Here is an 18821-nt window from a genome sequence, read left to right on the forward strand (position 1 = left end):
CAACTCAGTAAAACATTTTGTCTCTGCCCTGGACACTTTAGCCGTATAAGACTATGTTAAGAAATTTCAGTTTTCTTGATTAATTTATCGTCCAGATAAATCCAAAACTAATCTGGGAGTTTTGTTTCTATTCACCCCCATGTTTCTATTCACCCCATTTGACGGTATTTTATAATACATGAACTGTATCTTTGTTTTAAATTAATATATTTGGTATTCATACGGTATTTGGCGAATGTTACTGAGGCTCCTGGAATGTTTCGATCTACATTTGTTCATTTACCTGCCTGTACCACACACATATTACAGGGTACAACTTTCGTTCTTTTAAGTTTAAATGTTAAGGATACAAGTACGAGACACACTAAAATTCCTGCATAGATTTTGGCGGCATACCAAACATTTCAAAATTTCAAAATGGCGACATTTCTTTTTTTAAAATAGCGGGTATCCACGCTACAAAGCACAATTTTCGGTCTTTTAGAAACGAATTTTCAGAGTAGAAGCACGAGACACACTAAATTTTGTATATATATATATGTATTTTGGCAGCGGTCCAACGTAAAATTTCACAATGGCGGCAATTTTTCAACTAGCCTGTAGAATATCCACGCTACAGGGTGCAATTTAAGTTAAAATTTTGAGGGTAGAAGCAAGAGACATTTTGAATTTGCTGTATACATTTTCTCGGCGATTCAATATAAAATTTTAAAATGGCGGCCATTTTTTCAAAAAAGTAGTGAACAGAAAATTGTTGCAAGTTGCGACAATGACAATCTTGCAATATAAATCACATTTTAACACTTTTACCCTAAAGACATTGAAATATTTCGAAAAAACCAATTAAACCCGAAAAAACCCATATGGGCCCAGGTGGGTTGGGTTTTTTAGAAAATACCCGGGTTGTTTCAAACCCTGGTTTCCATACTATATTATACATTTGAGTCTCATTGTATTATGATTATTAACTTCCATAATCGAAATAACAGAACAGAAACGGGATTTTACTTATTTTCACTTTAAAATTATTTATTTCGAAATTCGATTTAAATCAACGACTTTTATTTAAAAAATCAAGTGATTTAAATCTTGATTTAAATCAGACTGATTTAAATCAATCCACCCTGCTTTTTTGTATGTGTTTTTGGTGTATAGCTAATACAATATACGGTGTTTTGTGATGGTAATCGTGAAGATATTGTGCTAGTGTATTTTAAGCTTTTAGACTTGTCAAAGAAGAAAGAAATAATTTGTTGGTGACTAATAAAGAACAACTTCATTGTCCTATGTAGTATTATTGTTTATTGCTTATATTAGGCCTATTAGTTTGTATATTAGAGCTTGTAAAATAATTTACTTAGCGACAAAATGAGAAATCTTATATCTCAAAATGAGATAAAATACGAAAATTTCAATTTCAAATTGCAAAAAACTCCTGCCCCAAATGATGACTTAATGGCCCTACTAGCAGATCTATGGTTAGATGGATGGATTAAAGTTTATCGTCCCTTTCAACACGAAGGCTCTGAGATGTGGACCTACAGCCTAACGAGCGATCCGAATTACATGAACTCTCTCCGGAAAACCAACGCGGGTCCCCCGCCCGATGACGCGTACGCGGATCATATAGCCACAAAAGAATTAATTATCAGATCTAGAAACATGTGCGGTTGTATTCACCACTTCCATTCAAAATTGAGCTACTTGTACGTTTTCATTACAGGCGAGCGAGTGTTTGAGACAAGCAATTGTTCATTTCTTCAAGGACTTGAAAACTACTGAGTTTACATATTTATTGTATAGAGAATTTATTATTTTATTTCCTTAGTTATATGTAATAAAATACCTATAAAATATATTTTGAATTCTCCTGACTTATCCTTTCTTTTGATATCTAATAGAAAAGTTACGCCATAAACAAATATGTCATGAGCAGGCCCGCAACTAGATGGAGGCTAGGGGAGCCTGACCCTCCCCCTAAAGTTTTCGTGGTCCCTCCAGACCTCAATACAAAATGTTATCACTAGTTCAAAAAAACACAATTTAAATATTTGCAAGAGAATTTTTAATGACTCCCCCCCCCAACTTATTCATAGCCCCCCCAAACCTCTGTGGCTGGTTTCGGCCCTGGTCATGAGAGTATGAAGACTCTATAGACACCTTATTCATCAAATTCCAAGAAGCTTTTTATATTTTACATAGAATAACGACACTTTATTTAACATGTATATAGTATCTCCTCTTAATTTCGCTGCAGCCAGAAAAAATAGTAAGACTCACAAGATACGAATCTTCCTATCCAATACTATAAAATTCTTAAATGCTGAAGATTCCTTTGTACATTTTGTCAATCGTGGCACCGAATATTCAGTTTTTGTATCTCTTAAATGGTCGGTCATTTAATCTAATTGCATTTTAAAAAGGCGATATAAGAATTATTATCGAAAAAATTAACCCCATATTACTTTGTAATAAATTAGTAAAACAGTTTTTATCCTCTTTGACCTCTCTATGCCCCCCCTTTTTTTTTTCAATTTGACTATTTCCTCATCTCTAATGAAAGGTCAAACAGTGATCTGAAATACTATAAAGAACTTAATACTGTGTTGAAAACAGATTTAATGAGGGGGAAAAAAAGAGGAACTATTGGTTATAACGACTTGTCCTACGGGACAATGGATATAGAAGGTAATGAAACCTTTTAATTGCAAAAATATCATCAAGTCTTTAATATGAAGTTAAAAGACTGATAAAATTGGGCAATATAATGGGATTTAGGCTGACAGAGAGGGAAAAAGGAAAAGAATCACGGAGGCAGCCGAGAAATCAAGAGTGATTTTGAGTTAGCCATGTGGAAAGGAAGAAGCCACAGACTTTGGGTGAGAGGTTTCCACATTTACCTGTAAGTTTAACTACCTCCACTGGTGTATATAAACTCAGCTAAAAAAGACAATCTGAGCCATCGTAGTTGGTTTCCTAGCAAAAATCATATTAGTAACTTGTAACGTAGATATTGTTCAAATAATCGCATTATGCACATGGTGTAAATAAAATTATAACAAAGCATCTTGAGGTAAATTAGGGTTATTTTACTTTACTTACTTTATGTTTTTTTTTTTCAATTAAAAGGTTTCATTACCTTCTATATCCATTGTCTCTTAGGACAAGTCGTTATAACCAAAAAACATAGTAATGGTTCCTCCTTTTTTCCTCACTAAATCTGTATTCAACAGAATATCATAAATAAAAAATAGCGAGTACAACTGATTTCTCTTTTTCTTTCTCTTAGCCCATTTTCATGAAATAAAGCAACTGTCTGACAACGACTCTTTTTGCAAAACTGAAAAATAACTATAAATTAGCAGCACTGAGAATGAGACTAATAACAATTGATTCTTCCATAAGCAAATAGTACACAACAAATACAATAAATTATGGTAATTAATATACTGTTAAGGCACAGTATGAACATTCAGGATCCGACTCAAAGTTGTATCTGTATCTGCAGGGTTGGCAAAAACCATGGTTTTTATTGAAAAAAAAAATTTTTTTTTGTTTAAACCAGGTTCTTTTGGTTTAAATAATTTACTCTATGTATTTATATTAGATATGGACAGAAATTAGTTTGTTTCCCCTTGGTGTTATTATGCAACAACAAGGTTATGCTGGAAGGGGTCACATAAGCTTAAAGCGGAATCCAAACCGCTTCTCGGCTTACATCCAAGAGAAATTGTCCATTTCGAACCGAAACTGGGACTAACTGGTCACAAATGCGATTGCCGACTCACTCACGAAGGACTCCTGATAAAAATACATTGTACTGATCTTTACATAGGACTAGTTTTTAATATAATTGTCAAGAGTCATTTCCGAAGGACAAAAATATAGTTACACAAGTAGAAACATTATACAGTTTTACATATAAATCGGGAAACTCCCGCGTTAACCATTGGGAAAATCCAGTTATTACTTTAAATGTATTTGTATGTAAAATTTTAAGGTCAACGTATCATAATCACTACGCTAAAACTGAGGTATTAAATTACAAGTTTGGTATGTAGGTATCATTCAATAAAATTAAAACAAAGTCGAATCCAAGCTGATGTTGGAAACTACGTAGGCAGTTGATACATTTTGCTAATTTCTATCAATATATTTAAGCAACTTTGGCTTTTTTATAAAACAACAGGCATTCAGGCAAGTGAAAATATATAATTTGGTTTCGTTTCGTATATTTAGGCTTAACATCCTTATGAAATACCAAGGTTATCACGGAGAAGACTTTCGCTTAAAGGGACACCTCGAATCGCTACTTGGTTTACACTTTAAAGATTTGTGGTTCGACAGAGAATTGAACACGGGACCCCTTGATTAAAAGGTGAAAAGCAGATAAACGTAATGCAGATGGTTTGATATGTGGAGACGTCACCATGAAGTTTACACGATTTAAATCATTTTTCGTTTTTTTTTTTTTTTGTTTGTTTGTTTAAACCAGTTTTTTTTTTAAAAAAACAGCTGGTTTAAACCACCTGCAAATTGCGAACACTTTTTTTTTCCTCAAAATTTTATTCTCTCTTTCATTTCAGCAGTATTCTTGTTAGCCTCGCAGCAGGGTTGGCTGGTTCAAACCAGCTGCTTTTTTTGTTTTTTTTTTAAAAAAAACAACTGCTTTAAACCAAAAAAACGAAAAATGGTAAGTGTTCGGTTTTGTAAAAGGGTAAGTGTTCGTAACATCTTGATGAACACACATTTATGGGTTATCACGTTTCACTTCCGTATATTATAGTATTATATTCAGACCTAAATTCCCCATTCATTACTCAAAGATGTTAAATTACAAAAGCAGCTTTTTTAATATAAGTTTATGAATATTTCTTTTGTGATGTTTGTAGTTTGTTATTATTGTTATGCAATTGCAACCGAAGAAAATTCTAAATATTGTTTCGTTTTCATAATGTTTACTATTGATAAAATAAATCGAAATGCGGTACTTTTTGGGATGGGGGTCATACAAGTCCCACAAGAGGCATTTATTGAAATCAAAGTATCTTTGGCGTCTATTTATGTATAAATTGGTCAGAGCCAAAGTGGACTCAAATAATTCCTATCTTTATTCACTTTTCTTACTGATATGCAAATTAAGTCGTCGTATTTTTTTTAACTTGGACTAATAAAAGTCGTAGTGAACTAACTTGGACTAAATTAGTTCTTCTGTACTCTGTAGTATTTTGAAATTGTTCATATGTAATTCTGGACAATAATTTCACTTGTGCAACTGTTTATCTTTTTCTCCTTCTGAAATGACTTGATAATTATATTAACAAGTATGTAAAAATCAGTACACCGTATTTTTATCAGGAGTCCTTTGTAAGTGAGTCGACAGACGTATCTCATTTATGCCTAATTGGTCCCGGTTTCGAGTTCAAATGGAAGACAATTTCCCTCGGACGTAAGCCGAAAAGCCGTTTGAATTCCGCTTTAAGCTTATGTGATCCCTTCCAGCATAACCTGGTTGTTGCATAATAACACCAAGGCGAAACAAACTTATTTCTATCCATATGTAATATAAATACATCGAGCAGATTATTTAAACCAAAAAAGCCAGGTTTAAACCAAAAAATCCGGGTTTAAACCAAAAAACCCTGGTTTTTTGGTTTTTTCAATAAAAACCATGGTTTTTGCCAACCCTGATTTGCAGTGACAGTGAGAATAAAATTATCAAACTGCAAGAACTTCTAGAAAATGAAAATCTTCAACTGGTTAGCTACGGTTGCTCAGCGCATTACATTAATATTCTGGAAGAAGATTAATTGATTGATTGAGTTTTAATGGAGAAATCAGCATCAAGGCTATTTATCCCGTCACAATCAACACGACTGGTCAAAAATAAGGACTGCCCTAAACAAAATTTAAAATCGAATCTATTAAAATATAAGAAAAAAACTGCTCCAAAATAGATACAAAAAAGGAGAAATTAATAATAAATACATAATAAGAACAATAAATATTAATTTATTGTATATCTAGAAAATTTATACGTAGACTTTTATGTTCTTGTGTTATTGGCACTACCGTATATTGTTTGTGTGGATAAATATTAATAAAATAGTAACAAGGGAGAAAATATATAACAATAATAATAGTAACAACAGAGAAAATATTTAACAGTAACAATAGAAAAAACAACAAAAGGTCAGAAATCAGCGTTTAAGTCCAGCCGTATAAGGTGAGTAGTGGCGATGAGCTGGGGTTCGCCGAATATCACAACTAAAAGAGACACATGAGTTTTTTGGGGGTTTCGCTAGTAGATTCCGACTGGGGTCTGAATTTCTAAACTTTTGTTGAAAACAAGATCCGTTTGGATGGAAACGTCTGATATCTGAGTTTGCACAGATTTACAAGAAATAGCTACAACAGTAGTGAAGGGTACAGAAAGCGAGGAAGAGCTTTCAGCAACGCCTATCACTGATAGCAGAGATCTCAACAATCATTAGCTCTCGGATACGTTCCTCACGCTGAATGGCTGGACACTTTCGAGACCAAGCAGAATGCCCGACCTTGCACTTAACAAAAAGGGCTTAGTCGTTATACAGGGCAACAAAAACGCTGTACCCTGGTAACAATTTGCACGGAGAGCAGCACTCGCATTACACGACGTTGGTGTGTCCAAATTGTTGACATTTGAAACAGCGCACGGAAATGGGAATACAGGGAAGGACCTTTAAGTCGATAATAACTAGCCTTTACGTAGTCTGGATGTGTAGACAAACTGAAAGCAAGAATTAGTGACTGAGTAGCAACTAGTTCACCTGACTTCTTACTTCTGAGGCAAGCTACCTCTACAACATGCTCGACAAGCCAGCTCTGATTTAATCTCCTCTCGGTGGCGTTCAGGAAGCAACAGCAAATCACACCACGAAAGGCATTTACTAGACGATGAGGTTCTACCAACACGTTTAATTGTCCAATGTTAAGTCAGTGTGAGTAGCTTCTCGTCGACTGTTTCCACCAATAGAATGCCATTCCCAGGGTGTCTACTAAAATTCCACAATGAAATTTCGTGACCTTTTCTTTACCAAATCATAAAATTTCCGAACATTTAAGAGCGAATTTGGGTGCGAATTAGGCCGAATTTTCATCCATGCGATACAAACGTACTTTGCTTACGATTTGGTAGCATCTAAAGCCGACCATAGACGTTTTTGGTGTTGAATTTTGATGTTTTATAAAACAAAATTTTCCAATCTGTACTTACGAGTACATTTGCACACTTTAAAAAAACCGTGACCCAAAAGCTAAATTTCGTGACTTTCATGACCGTTTTCTGATTTCGTGACCGATAGACACCCTGCATTCCGTAATTTCTTGATATCTTTAACCTGTCCGGCGTTATAAGTGATAACTTTATTAATGAGGAAAGGGGACAAGCCCTTAATAGCACTCGGACTATTTACTTCGGCATTGGTAATATCAGTATCTTTATCTTTAATTTCAAGATATCGAACTACAGGCATCACGAAACTGTCTTTTCCACACTATCTACAACTGAGTTTGTCTCGCTCTCATTCGGTTTGAGCTATTTGCAACAGGGTGAACCCGGACCCGATTTTAAAGTTGTAGTACCTATGGAAAGTTCTTACTAGATATACATTTGTAAAGAGAAAATGTGTGTGAACGCCGCAACTTTTCAATGGGGCGTCTGCGAGGAGAACAAAGCGTGCGGATTCTTTTATCTTTCTGTGATTTACTATTTTTAGAAAACTTTTTTGTTTTAATAAATTTTTGTAGCCTATTTTTTATATTTTCAAAGACCTGGACACCAGACAACACGAACACTAGATGCATATAACAGCCGGCCCGGATGGGTGGACGTTTACCTCAGATGGAGGAAGACTTCCACCAATCATTTAGAGCATCACTTTATCCAGTCTTGCTCGGTGCGCATGCGCTCCACTCCTCCGCCCCTTGGCTCCGGGTCCATGTGTTTTCCAAATCACATATTTAATTATCAGAAATAGGTCATAGCGAGGTTGGCGTCCAGAGAAAGCAATCCAGATCCGAGGCTTATCCGTGTACTTTGCTCGATCGCAAGTTTCAAATGCCGGGCAATCGGCCCAGTACAACCCCCAACCTAGAAAACCAGTGGCTAACTGCAGTTCCGAAGAACTGGGCGATGGGGACGCCACATCTCGACGCCGGATTCTGTAAGAAGAAATGACACCTAAGCCTGTAAGTAAACCTTTTGTTGAAGTTCATATATATTTCCGAAATCACCAACAACCTCACGGCTGGATTAAGGACAAGGGGAGACTAATGTCAGTTTTTTCCTCCACACTTCAGTGGAACTCTCAAAAAGATTGTGCTGACTCATTTATACGGAATTACTTCATGCACGTACAAATCGAGATAGATGAACACGCTAATGATGTTTTAGACGGGACAGGACGTTTGGGCACGAGGTACATAGTAAAAATCACAATTTACGACATATAGAGTAAGCCAGGCACTGAAAACTAAGCGCGAAACAAGATATACACATTTCGTACACTTGTATCTTTATCTTACCTCATTTATCTATCTATTTTCTATCTGTGTCTTATTTATTCATCTAAATTAAATAAAAAAATATTTAAATAAAAATCATTTAAAATTTGCATTTGCTGCACCATCTCATCTAACTAAAAGTTGTGAAAGACGGGAAAGCAAAGAAAGCTTGGATTGCCTCTCTAGGACCAATCAGAACACTTGTTCATGATAAACAGCCAATCAAAACACTTCAATTGTTTTGTTTAATATTCGAGACTTTCAATGAGGCCCCCTATATAGTTGAGTCGGCTTGTGCAGGATTTTAATGTTTGTCTAGTAAGTGTGCTTATGAACTGTGGTTTCCTCAGTCTGATTTCAGTGTGAAGTATGGAAGTTATCAAGAACGGAAAGGTTTAAATTAGTAGACAACGGGTTTCAGTATGTTTTCGACAAGGGCAGCGTGGATGGAATAAAAAAAAATTGGCGATGTGAAAGAAAGGCGGAACGGTGTAAAGCTCATGTTCACACAGACCCCACAACTGGGCAGGTACGTAAATGTTATTGATACATCGTTCAAGGACATAATTCAATATTCGAATTGCAATATTAAGTAATTTATCAATAAACAAATAATTATATTTGTCTGTAATATTTACTGAAATCGTTTGCAACATCGCTTGACTGTAAAAAAGAGCAATGAATGTTCATCTTATTAATATTTTGAAAAGTAATACTAATTTTAAGAAATAGCTAAGTACTTCCGTTTTTTCTGGCTTTGGTTTAGGCCTAGTTTGGCCGCCTTTTGACAAATGTCCAGGCTAAATATGAACGTGGGCACGCTGGGCATCCGTCTTCCACATTTTTAAAATTTTGGAATTTCAAGTTTCGTTTCCACGTTTCAATTTTAAAAATTTGCTTACACAATTTGTTTCTTAGGCCTAGTCTGGCCATTAAAAGTAATAGGTGAGTTGTGCCCGTCGCACGCTCCCTAACCTATTCATTATTACTGGGAAAGTAAGCCTATAGGTGGTTTTTTTAAGCGTTTGTGACATTTGTTTAGGCCTGGTTTGGGTATCTTTTGACAAACGAATGCCCAGACCCAATATAACTATGGGAAACCCTTAGATAAATTTTAAAAATTCTGAATTTTAAACACACCAGGTTTGTTTGCGTCTATATAGACCTAGTTTTGACACATTCCAAAAGTAAAATCCGTTGTGTCAGGCTTACGCCACCAATGCAGATTGCAGTTTTGAAAATTTGCCTGCAGAGTTCGTACAATTACTATTGTGTGGTGAAGAGCAAAAGCAAGATCAAGACCAGCACGGTCTTGGTCTTGTTGCAAGAGTCTTGCAAGTCTTACGTTTAAGATATGTTATTATTATTATTAAAAATTCCGGTGCGCCTTAAATTCCAACGCGTATTACATTCGAAAAAACTGGGTAAATTATGTGTGTTAGTGTACGTATCAAGCCGGTGATTTGTTAATTCAAAGGTATTGAATGCTCCTACCGTTTGTGCACTGCAGCTGATTTCTTTTTCTTTTTTTTTTTCTCTTCCTTCTTCACAGGTGCAACGAAGAATGAACGACCACAACCATGGTAGTGACGCTTCGGGGGTTTTTGTTGCAAGAGTTCGAAATGCAATTAAACGCAGGGCAGAGACAACGACACAACTGCCATCTGAGATTATTACGAATGAAATCCAGGAGCTTCCTGTTTCTGTCCCAAGGAAAATGCCTAATGTAGATGCCCTTAGAAAATTAGTGCAAAGGAAAAGAAAAGAGGTTACGCTGCCCCACCTCAGCCTCGACGCTTATCTGAACTCACTATTCCCCATGAATATATGCTATATCAACCTAGCCCCGGAACTTCCGAAAACTTCTTACTCACTGATACAGGAGATGAATATCGAATTCTTGTTTTCGGAAGAGATCCTCAAACTCGCTTGGACAATCCAAAGCATTTTACATGGACGGTACCTTTCGTCAAGCGCGTGCATTGTATTCTCAAATTTTTGTAGTGATCGGAGAGCGGCGTGGATTTGTGCTACCATTTTTTTTACTGTCTACCACCGAATAAACAAAGTCGTGTCTATGTGAGGTTGTTTTCAGCTTCAAAATCAAAATTGCCAAACTTTCAGCCACAGTCCATATCAATAGATATTGAGATAGCTCTATTTCAAGCAGTGCAGGAAGTGTTTCTAGATGCGCAGTTATTTGGGTGTTTATTCCATCTCGCCAGAAATTCGAAAAAGAAGTTAGGATCCGAATCTCTTCTCCCACTTGTTCACACGGCCAGGATGATAATGTCTTTGACTTTTGTACCTATTCATGCACTAAACGAAGCTTTTGACACATTAGCAGCCTACGTGCCTGCTGAACTGCAACCTGTAATTGACTGGTTTGGGGACAATTATTTAGGTATATATATTAATTTCATTTTTTCAGCTTTTAGTATGTGGTTATTCAAATCAAAAGCTTTGGTTTACATATGATTTTCATTTAATTAATACATAATAATTAATTAATATATATACATAATAATTAATTTTGGAAATAATTTGTACTTCCCGCCGAGTTATTCCCGCACGAGAGATTAAATAACTAATATTTAAATAATCTGAAATATCCTCTCGTGCGCTCATACAATATACATAGTTAGGTACAGTAATCAATTTCTTACAGTTTCTAACTTCATTATTTTCACATAAATTTCCCACTGAAAACCGCTTTCTGGAGTAATTACTGGTAATTCTACTTGTTTATGACTATGTACTTTTTTTTTTCCAGACAAAATGGTAATGGAACTAGAAGATCCTGTTCATATTTTGAATGCATATAAAAGGGTCAAAAATGATCAAGCAAGGACCAACAATATGGTAGAAGCTGCTTACCGCGCGTTGCAGTCTGAGTTGCAGATGGACCATCCTTCAATTTGAAGACTCATCGAAGCTTTGAGGAGAACGCAAAGGAAAAGAGATTTGGTGTTTGACATAATGGTGCGGAGTGAAGAGCCACCCCAAAAGAGACAGAAATACAGAAAGGTCGATGACAGAATCAGAAAAATTGTAAATAATTTTGGCAATGTTGAATTGGATGATGTTTGGAGTATTTAACAGAGTTAGCCCACAACATCGTCATGGATTGATTTTTCGTTTGTTCACGATTCTTGTACTTCAACATTTTGATCTAATTTTTGTATTATATAAGAACGCTAGGGAATAAAGGAATCAGACGAACTGTTAATAATTTTGTTAATATTAATTGAAACATATTGATTTAAATTTTGTATTTTTTTTTTTAAAAAAAAGTTAATAATTACATACTTATGAATATTAAACCTTGTTTTCTTTCGTATTACGTTTGCCAAACTCTTCTCTTCCCTAAGTCCAATAAAGAACTACCAATAGGAGATTTCCGCGCACTCGAGTTGAGGGAAAGATGTTAATACAGGATGTCTACGACATTGAGTTTAGGAATTGCAGTATGCCGTATTTCTGGTACCTTTTTTTTAAGCATTTAATCTGCATTAAAGAAAGTTGCGAATGAAAAAAGATTCCGAAGTGAAAAATAATAGTTTAGTATACATATATTGATCATTTAGCCACTAAAAATGTGTTTGACATTCGCACTGATTGCATAACTACAGTAGCAGACCTGCTTTAAGTTCATTAATGGAATAGGCCCACTATGTACGTAATGCAGTCAATCATATCTAGTCTGGTCTATTTACCTTTGGCTCGAAAACTTATCAAATAAAAAGCACACTTAACTTTGGTTGAAGCTTAAATTTACAAAATTTAATTGTTAACTAAGTTTTTAGAATTTTGAAATTCCAGTATTTCTAGTATGTAAAACAAAATCCAGTAAAATTCAAGGACTTTCACTACAGTAGACATCTTGTGATATCTTGATTCGAATTTAGTATTCAGCGCCTAACATAACTTTTTAATTTAACTCGCGCCCAAACGTCACGTATGCGTATTAGATTATATAAGAATTCTTGAGGATGTTGGAATCTACAGATATGCAGCTGAAGAGAGCTCTCCGAAATCAGTAGGGCTTGATCAGGTTCAATCTGACAAGACGAACAATGTGCAAGCTGCAGAGCTTAGGAAGGATTTACTCAATAATCCTGATCTGAAAATTTACAAGGAAGTTATTTCTAATCAGATGAAACATGCATTAACAACAGTGTATTTTTTTGCGAACTTAAAGGATTCCAATTTGAGAGGACAGTGACTGAATCCAGATGATGAAGCTGAGGAACAGCTTTTGCACACGCATCCACAGTGACGTAGTGCTAGTCTTACTTTCAAAATTGCAGATCCAAAGTTTTATCCCCCTTCCATGTTCAGCAGTTCCAAACGCGACTTCACTTCTACCCTAATGAAAAGAAAAAGAGCAAAGAGGAATTTTTATTTTATTTTATTTATTTATTTTTAAATTTATGAGAGGATTTGCCAGCTGTCCAGCAAGCTTAGCTGTAACTGAAAGAGCCTTCAGTTCTTTAGTGATTATATGGTCCAAACTTCGTAACAGATTGGGCATGGAGAAAGCATTAACATCATTAGAGAAGATAGCAACATTCAGGAAGACAGACTTGAATTCTGAAATCGTAAAATCAGTAAATTCAATGTAGTTACACTTTCAGTTTAGTGTCGTTGATTTAAATTATGAAGGCATAAATATGACTGCATTTAAAATTGAGGAGTGTTTCTCTCAAAGCTCGATAAAAGCATATAGGGCTACGTAACTTTATCAGAAATCGTATTTTTTTTAACTATCTTACAAAACATTAGAGCTATAAATTTGATAACTGTTCTTTAGTTTGTGTTCGAAGTTTTAAATTTAAATTTCTGCTGTAAAGCTATAAACTTTATTTCTTTCAAAATGGGATTATCGAGTCTGGAAAAAAATACTCCTCAATTGTCATAAGAAGTTTTATTTCTTTCTTAATGCATTTTTTAAAAATAATTATCCAGTATAGTATTGACGAAAAATGAAATCTTTAAGTCTTACGTCCCACGATTATGCCGGCTAGGCTAAAGAGATGGTGATGATGAGAAATGAATTAATGGTAGAATGAAGAAAGTGGGAGGAAACGGAAGAACGCACGCACACGGTGCAGTATTGAACGAAATAGAGGTAGATCTTCAGTGATTTCCTTTTTTTACGTGAATCGTTTGTAATGTTTTTAGTTCAAAAAGTAGTTTTGCTAAAAAGTGACTCGTGTATCTGTATCATTAGACAAGAATTTGCTTCCTTTTTAACGTATGTCTTTCGTTGTGTTCGTGTAATTATCCAAGCGTAATGTTAAGAAAATAGATACATATATATATATATCTTTAATAATTTACCTTTTTTAAGTGAAGCGTTTTCAATTTGTAATTAACTGACACATGGAGAAATACATTTTATTACTTGTTCGTACTAATACGCGTGCTTGTACTCTAAACACAGGGAATATAGCAGGGTTGGCCGGTTTAAACCAAAAAACGAAAAATGTTCGTAAAAGTGTAAGTGTTAGTAAAATCTTCATGAACACACATTTGTGGGTTATCACGTTTCACTCCCGTATATTATTGGTATTACATTTAGACCTAAATTCCCCATTCATTACTCAAAGACATTATACTACAAAAGCAACTTTTTTTATATATATAAGTTTATGAATGTTTTTTGTGGGATTTTTTTATAGTTTATTTTGTTATTATTGTTATGCAATTGCAGTCAAACAAATTCTAAATATTGTTTCGATTTAATAATGTTCACTATTGATAAAATACATCGAAATGTCATACTTTTGGGGGGCGAGTCATACAAACCCCACGAGAGGCATTTATTGAAACCAGAAGTATCTTTTATATCTATTTAAGTATAAATGGGTCAGATCCAAAATGAAGTCAAATAATTCGTATCTTTATTCACTTTTCTTACTGATATGCAAATTAGATCGCTGTAATTCTTTAACTTAGACTAATAAAAGTAGTAGTGAACTAACTTAGACTAAATTAGTTCTTCTGTACTCTGCAGTATTTTGAAATCGTCCATATGTAATTCTGTATAATGGTTTCATTTGTGCAACAGTTTATCATTTTGTCCTTCTGAAATGACTCTTGTCAATCAGATTAACAAGTATGTAAAGATTAGTATAACGCATTTTTGTTAGGAGTCCTTCATGAGTGAGTCGGCAGAAGTATCGCATTTGTGGCCAATTAGTCCCGGTTTTGAGTTCAAATGGAGGACAATTTATCTCGGATGTAAGCCGAGAAGCAGTTTGGATTCCGCTTTAAGCTTTGTGACCCCTTCCAGCACAAGCCGGTTGTTGTATAGTAACACCAAGGCGAAACAAACTTGTTTCTGTCCATATGTGAGACAAATACGTAGAGCAAATTATTTAAACCAAAAAACCGGGTTTAAACAAAAAGAAAACGTTTTTTTGTTTGTTTTTTCAATAAAAACCACGGTTTTTACCAAAACTGGAATATAGTCATATTGCTTTTTGTCTCAGATTACAGTTGAACACCGTACAGCAAATTTGATCGAATAAAAACAAAATTCGTTATGCATGATTCTCAAACGTTTCTGTTTCGCGATTTCTGGGCAAATATACCTTTAAACCAACCATGAAACTAGGCGTGCACTCAGAAAGACGATTCAAGGAAGTAATTGTAATCACAATAAAGTATTGATTTCAGTCAAGTTCTGAAGTATATATTTTTAGGTGGGTTCAACACATTGGGGTAAATTCCAACAACCTTGATTCAAAGGCAATTCCCCGATTAGCTCAAAACTTTTTTGTTTGGTAAAATAAATATTTGTTCTGGCCATTGAACATAGCAATGAAGGAATAACCTGTTTCAGTGAAAGAACACAAAAACATTTGAGGCCCCACTTCGTGTTGGGTCTTCGTCAAAATCTGCTCTTCTGATAGAAATTAAACACTTGTTATGGGAACGAACTGCGTCTGCACATTGGTAAATTCCATTCCATTGATGAGATGTAATAGTAGTGTCATGTTTCAAGTGCAGCATTGTCTTAATTATCTCGCAAAAATAGGTCTAGAGAATTATTTACTAAGTGGTTCTACAACACAATCCAATGTCTTCTTTTGTGAATCAAGTGATTGTAATTTTCCGAAAATGGCCTTCATAGTCTTAATCTTCACCCAAATGTATCCAGAAAGAGCTGCATTTCTAAATAAAAGCTCATGTCCTTCTAAAGTAATTCTATAACGCGGAATGTTCACAAAATACGGTGCTGGTGTGGTTTTGGCGCACTACACTTTAGAAGATTTACAGGTGAAATTCAATACTTTGTATGAAAAGATATGTTCACTAGAAACATGTATTTCAGGTTTACAAGTGTAGGGTTACTAGTATAAAAGCATTATAAGTGCTTTACGGTGGATAAAATAAGTGAGTGGATATGAAAAATGGCTCTATTAGATGTTATCTTCCGCCGGCGGTGTATTGCTCCACAGTATACAAAAACTGTATTTTATATTCACAAATGGAACTTCACTACTGTAAAATCATGACAAGTGCTATTGAAACTCGCATATTTGCCAAAATCCACTCCTTTTCCCACTGTCATACCTTACGTGTCTACCCACCATCACTGACACGCCTGCTCCCTTCACACTCCCGCGCTGCGGCACGGACCCACTAACTTCGCCCTACCGTGACCGGTTAGATATCTTTCCTGCTTTTTAATGGCCACGTAGCACAGGTTGATTTGTGCCTTTGCACTGTAGTTCTTATGCCGTAGGCCTACATCCGGAAACCGTATTTAAACACGAATAGAAAAAGAACTGTAATTTTTCAACAACTATCCCTAGCGGGGCCCTTGAACTTTATCTACGGTATGACAAGTGAGTTACTTTCATGTCACCCAGCGCACATCTTTTAGGAGACAATAGGAAATAAATTACCGAAAGAATTACAATGTTTCAACAATTATTTCTAGTGGTGCGCCAAAACTACACTTACACGGAAAATACGACTCTTCAACTTTCTAAGAGTAATTCTGCGCAAAGAACACGGCTATGGGATTCTCTATTAGTGCACCAAAAGTTACGTGCTTTTTTTTTAAAATGTATTTTGTTATTACCTCAATACATTTATCATGTTACACTGTACACAACAGAAAAATACGTTAATCAAAACGATATGACATTTTGATTAACCATTTGTGCCAACCGAACTCGAACTGTTGGAATAGTACTACTCATACGTCACAGTAACGCCTATTACTCTCCTGGCATAATCTACTAGGTGAGTTGAAAACTACCACTATGCTATAGTCTATGAAACAAAGTTTCAAGATTTTCCAATGATTTTATCATTTGCTAGCGTGTTTACAAAGAAACTTATTTGCATGTTTACTCATAATTCTCCTAGCGTATGTACTCGACCGTAACCATGGTAATAAACAACAACAATGAACACTGTTCTACTATCTAGTTGACACTTCGAAATAAACTCACAATATACCCTTGAGCTACCAATCAGTGGAGTGACCTCGAGTTCCATATCGTTAGTATAAATCCAACTTTACATATTATTATAATATTACTAACAGATATAATATTAAAGACTACCACTTTCTAGACAATCTATTACAATCAAAATAAGAAAATAATTTGAAAAGGCAGCACATCAACAGTACCATGAGTTTGCATTTAATCACCATTCAAATAGAATTTTGTCTATACATGCACGTTACATCAAACTCATAAACTGCCAATGGACATTTTAACTCCGTTTAAAGTATAATGTTTAGTAATGGTAAACAATTAACTAACAACTTAGTATGCGTTATTATATGGTTTTTACCTTCGTATGGGCCTTCGAAACCAGCACCTATTTGTTTACGTGCCTCTCCATCTGCCATATTGGTCTCATCTTCTTTCGTTTTCGTTACTTCAAAGTTGCCAGAACTTGCCTTTCAATAGTGACAGTTCATAGCAATCATTTGTGACAATGTTATTCTTAAAATGAAGTCACGGTGTAAGAAAAGCATCTAGTTTTTCAACCGTTTTATATTACAGAAATCCTGAAACCATACAGCAAGAAGACGAAAAGTGTCGTAATACACATTAATGCTTTGTTTGAAAGCAGAACGTTCGAAAAATCGGCAAATTATGGGACTATATTAAAACTTCGCCTTTGGGGCAAATTATGCATCGGTTTGTCAGCGGAATGTAAAATCTGCGATGATTACTTACATTCCGTTACGCTTAGAATTTTTTCGAAAACTAATACTGAATATTTGCAGGAGTTCTTAAAACATTCAGATGTAGAACACTGAATCAAATGGACAATTTTGAGAATAATGAATATTGAATGACGGTAAGTAATATTTAAATATAGCCTAATAAATAATTATTGGTTATTACTTTTTACATCAATTGTTTTGAATGTGGATTAGAGCTTTATTTACATTTTTATTAATGAAACTAAACACATTACACCCATAATACAGAAATCGGTCTCTAGTAGGAAACTTATCCCGAATACAACTCTGACTAGTGATGGAATCTGCTATAATACTGCGTGTAGACGATCTAAGAAAACTTGAACAAGGCTCTTGTTCAAGACCATTCAGGAGTATTTGATGAAAAGCACGTCAGCACTGACGTCATTTTTGTCTTGAATTCAATAGTTTCATTCAAGAGATTTCGTTTACGACCCGCTCGGGAGAGTAATACTCCCGGAAGTACGTTTTTCCGCGCGCTACTCTAGACAGCTGTTTTACGCGCTATCCTAGCCAGTTGTTTTAAGTTGGTCACAAAATTTATATCATGAAGTACAAGGGGAACAAAACGACCCTATATCATGGAGTACAAGGGCATAAGTACTACAACTACTTATCTGCATAAAAATAAATAAATAACTTTTTTAAGTATTATTTTCATATTGTTTTAATTTTAATAAGTGTTATAAAAATGTAAAAAAATGTAAAAAAAAAACTTTCCTCGGGCGGGGTTTGAACTCGCGCCAAAAGATGATTAGGCGATTAGATGATTATGTAGTTACAGTGCTTGCATACTTATAACTATTCTTAAATTTTGATTAAGTGATAGTCATAATAATATTAATTTCAGAATTTAATATACAAGAATATCGGGGTATAGATTAAGAAAGATGAGCTCATCAATTAAAATATATAATTTGACTTTTCTTGCTTTAATAAGACGTTTTGTACTGTTATTAATCTGGAATAATAACGTATAGATTGATAATATGCCCGCAAACTGAAGTACCCAGGAAATAGTTACGTGCTATGC

The 18821-nt window shown here is 34.9% G+C and overlaps 1 protein-coding gene across 1 annotated transcript in view; it reads right to left on the reverse strand.

Annotated features, from left to right (window-relative positions):
• Nucleotides 1–17506, reverse strand: part of atl (atlastin GTPase) — a 125617-nt gene extending 108111 nt beyond the window's left edge. Inside the window, exon 1 of the mRNA XM_081732557.1 lies at nucleotides 17368–17506. Coding sequence (XP_081588683.1) covers nucleotides 17368–17425 — 58 coding nt within the window. The 5' untranslated portion in view covers nucleotides 17426–17506. The remainder of the gene's footprint in view (nucleotides 1–17367) is intronic.
• Between the last annotated feature and the right edge of the window lie 1315 nt (nucleotides 17507–18821).

Source organism: Thermobia domestica, chromosome 11 (assembly GCF_964235325.1).
Source record: "Thermobia domestica chromosome 11, izTheDome1.hap1.1, whole genome shotgun sequence".
NCBI lineage: Eukaryota > Metazoa > Arthropoda > Insecta > Zygentoma > Lepismatidae > Thermobia > Thermobia domestica.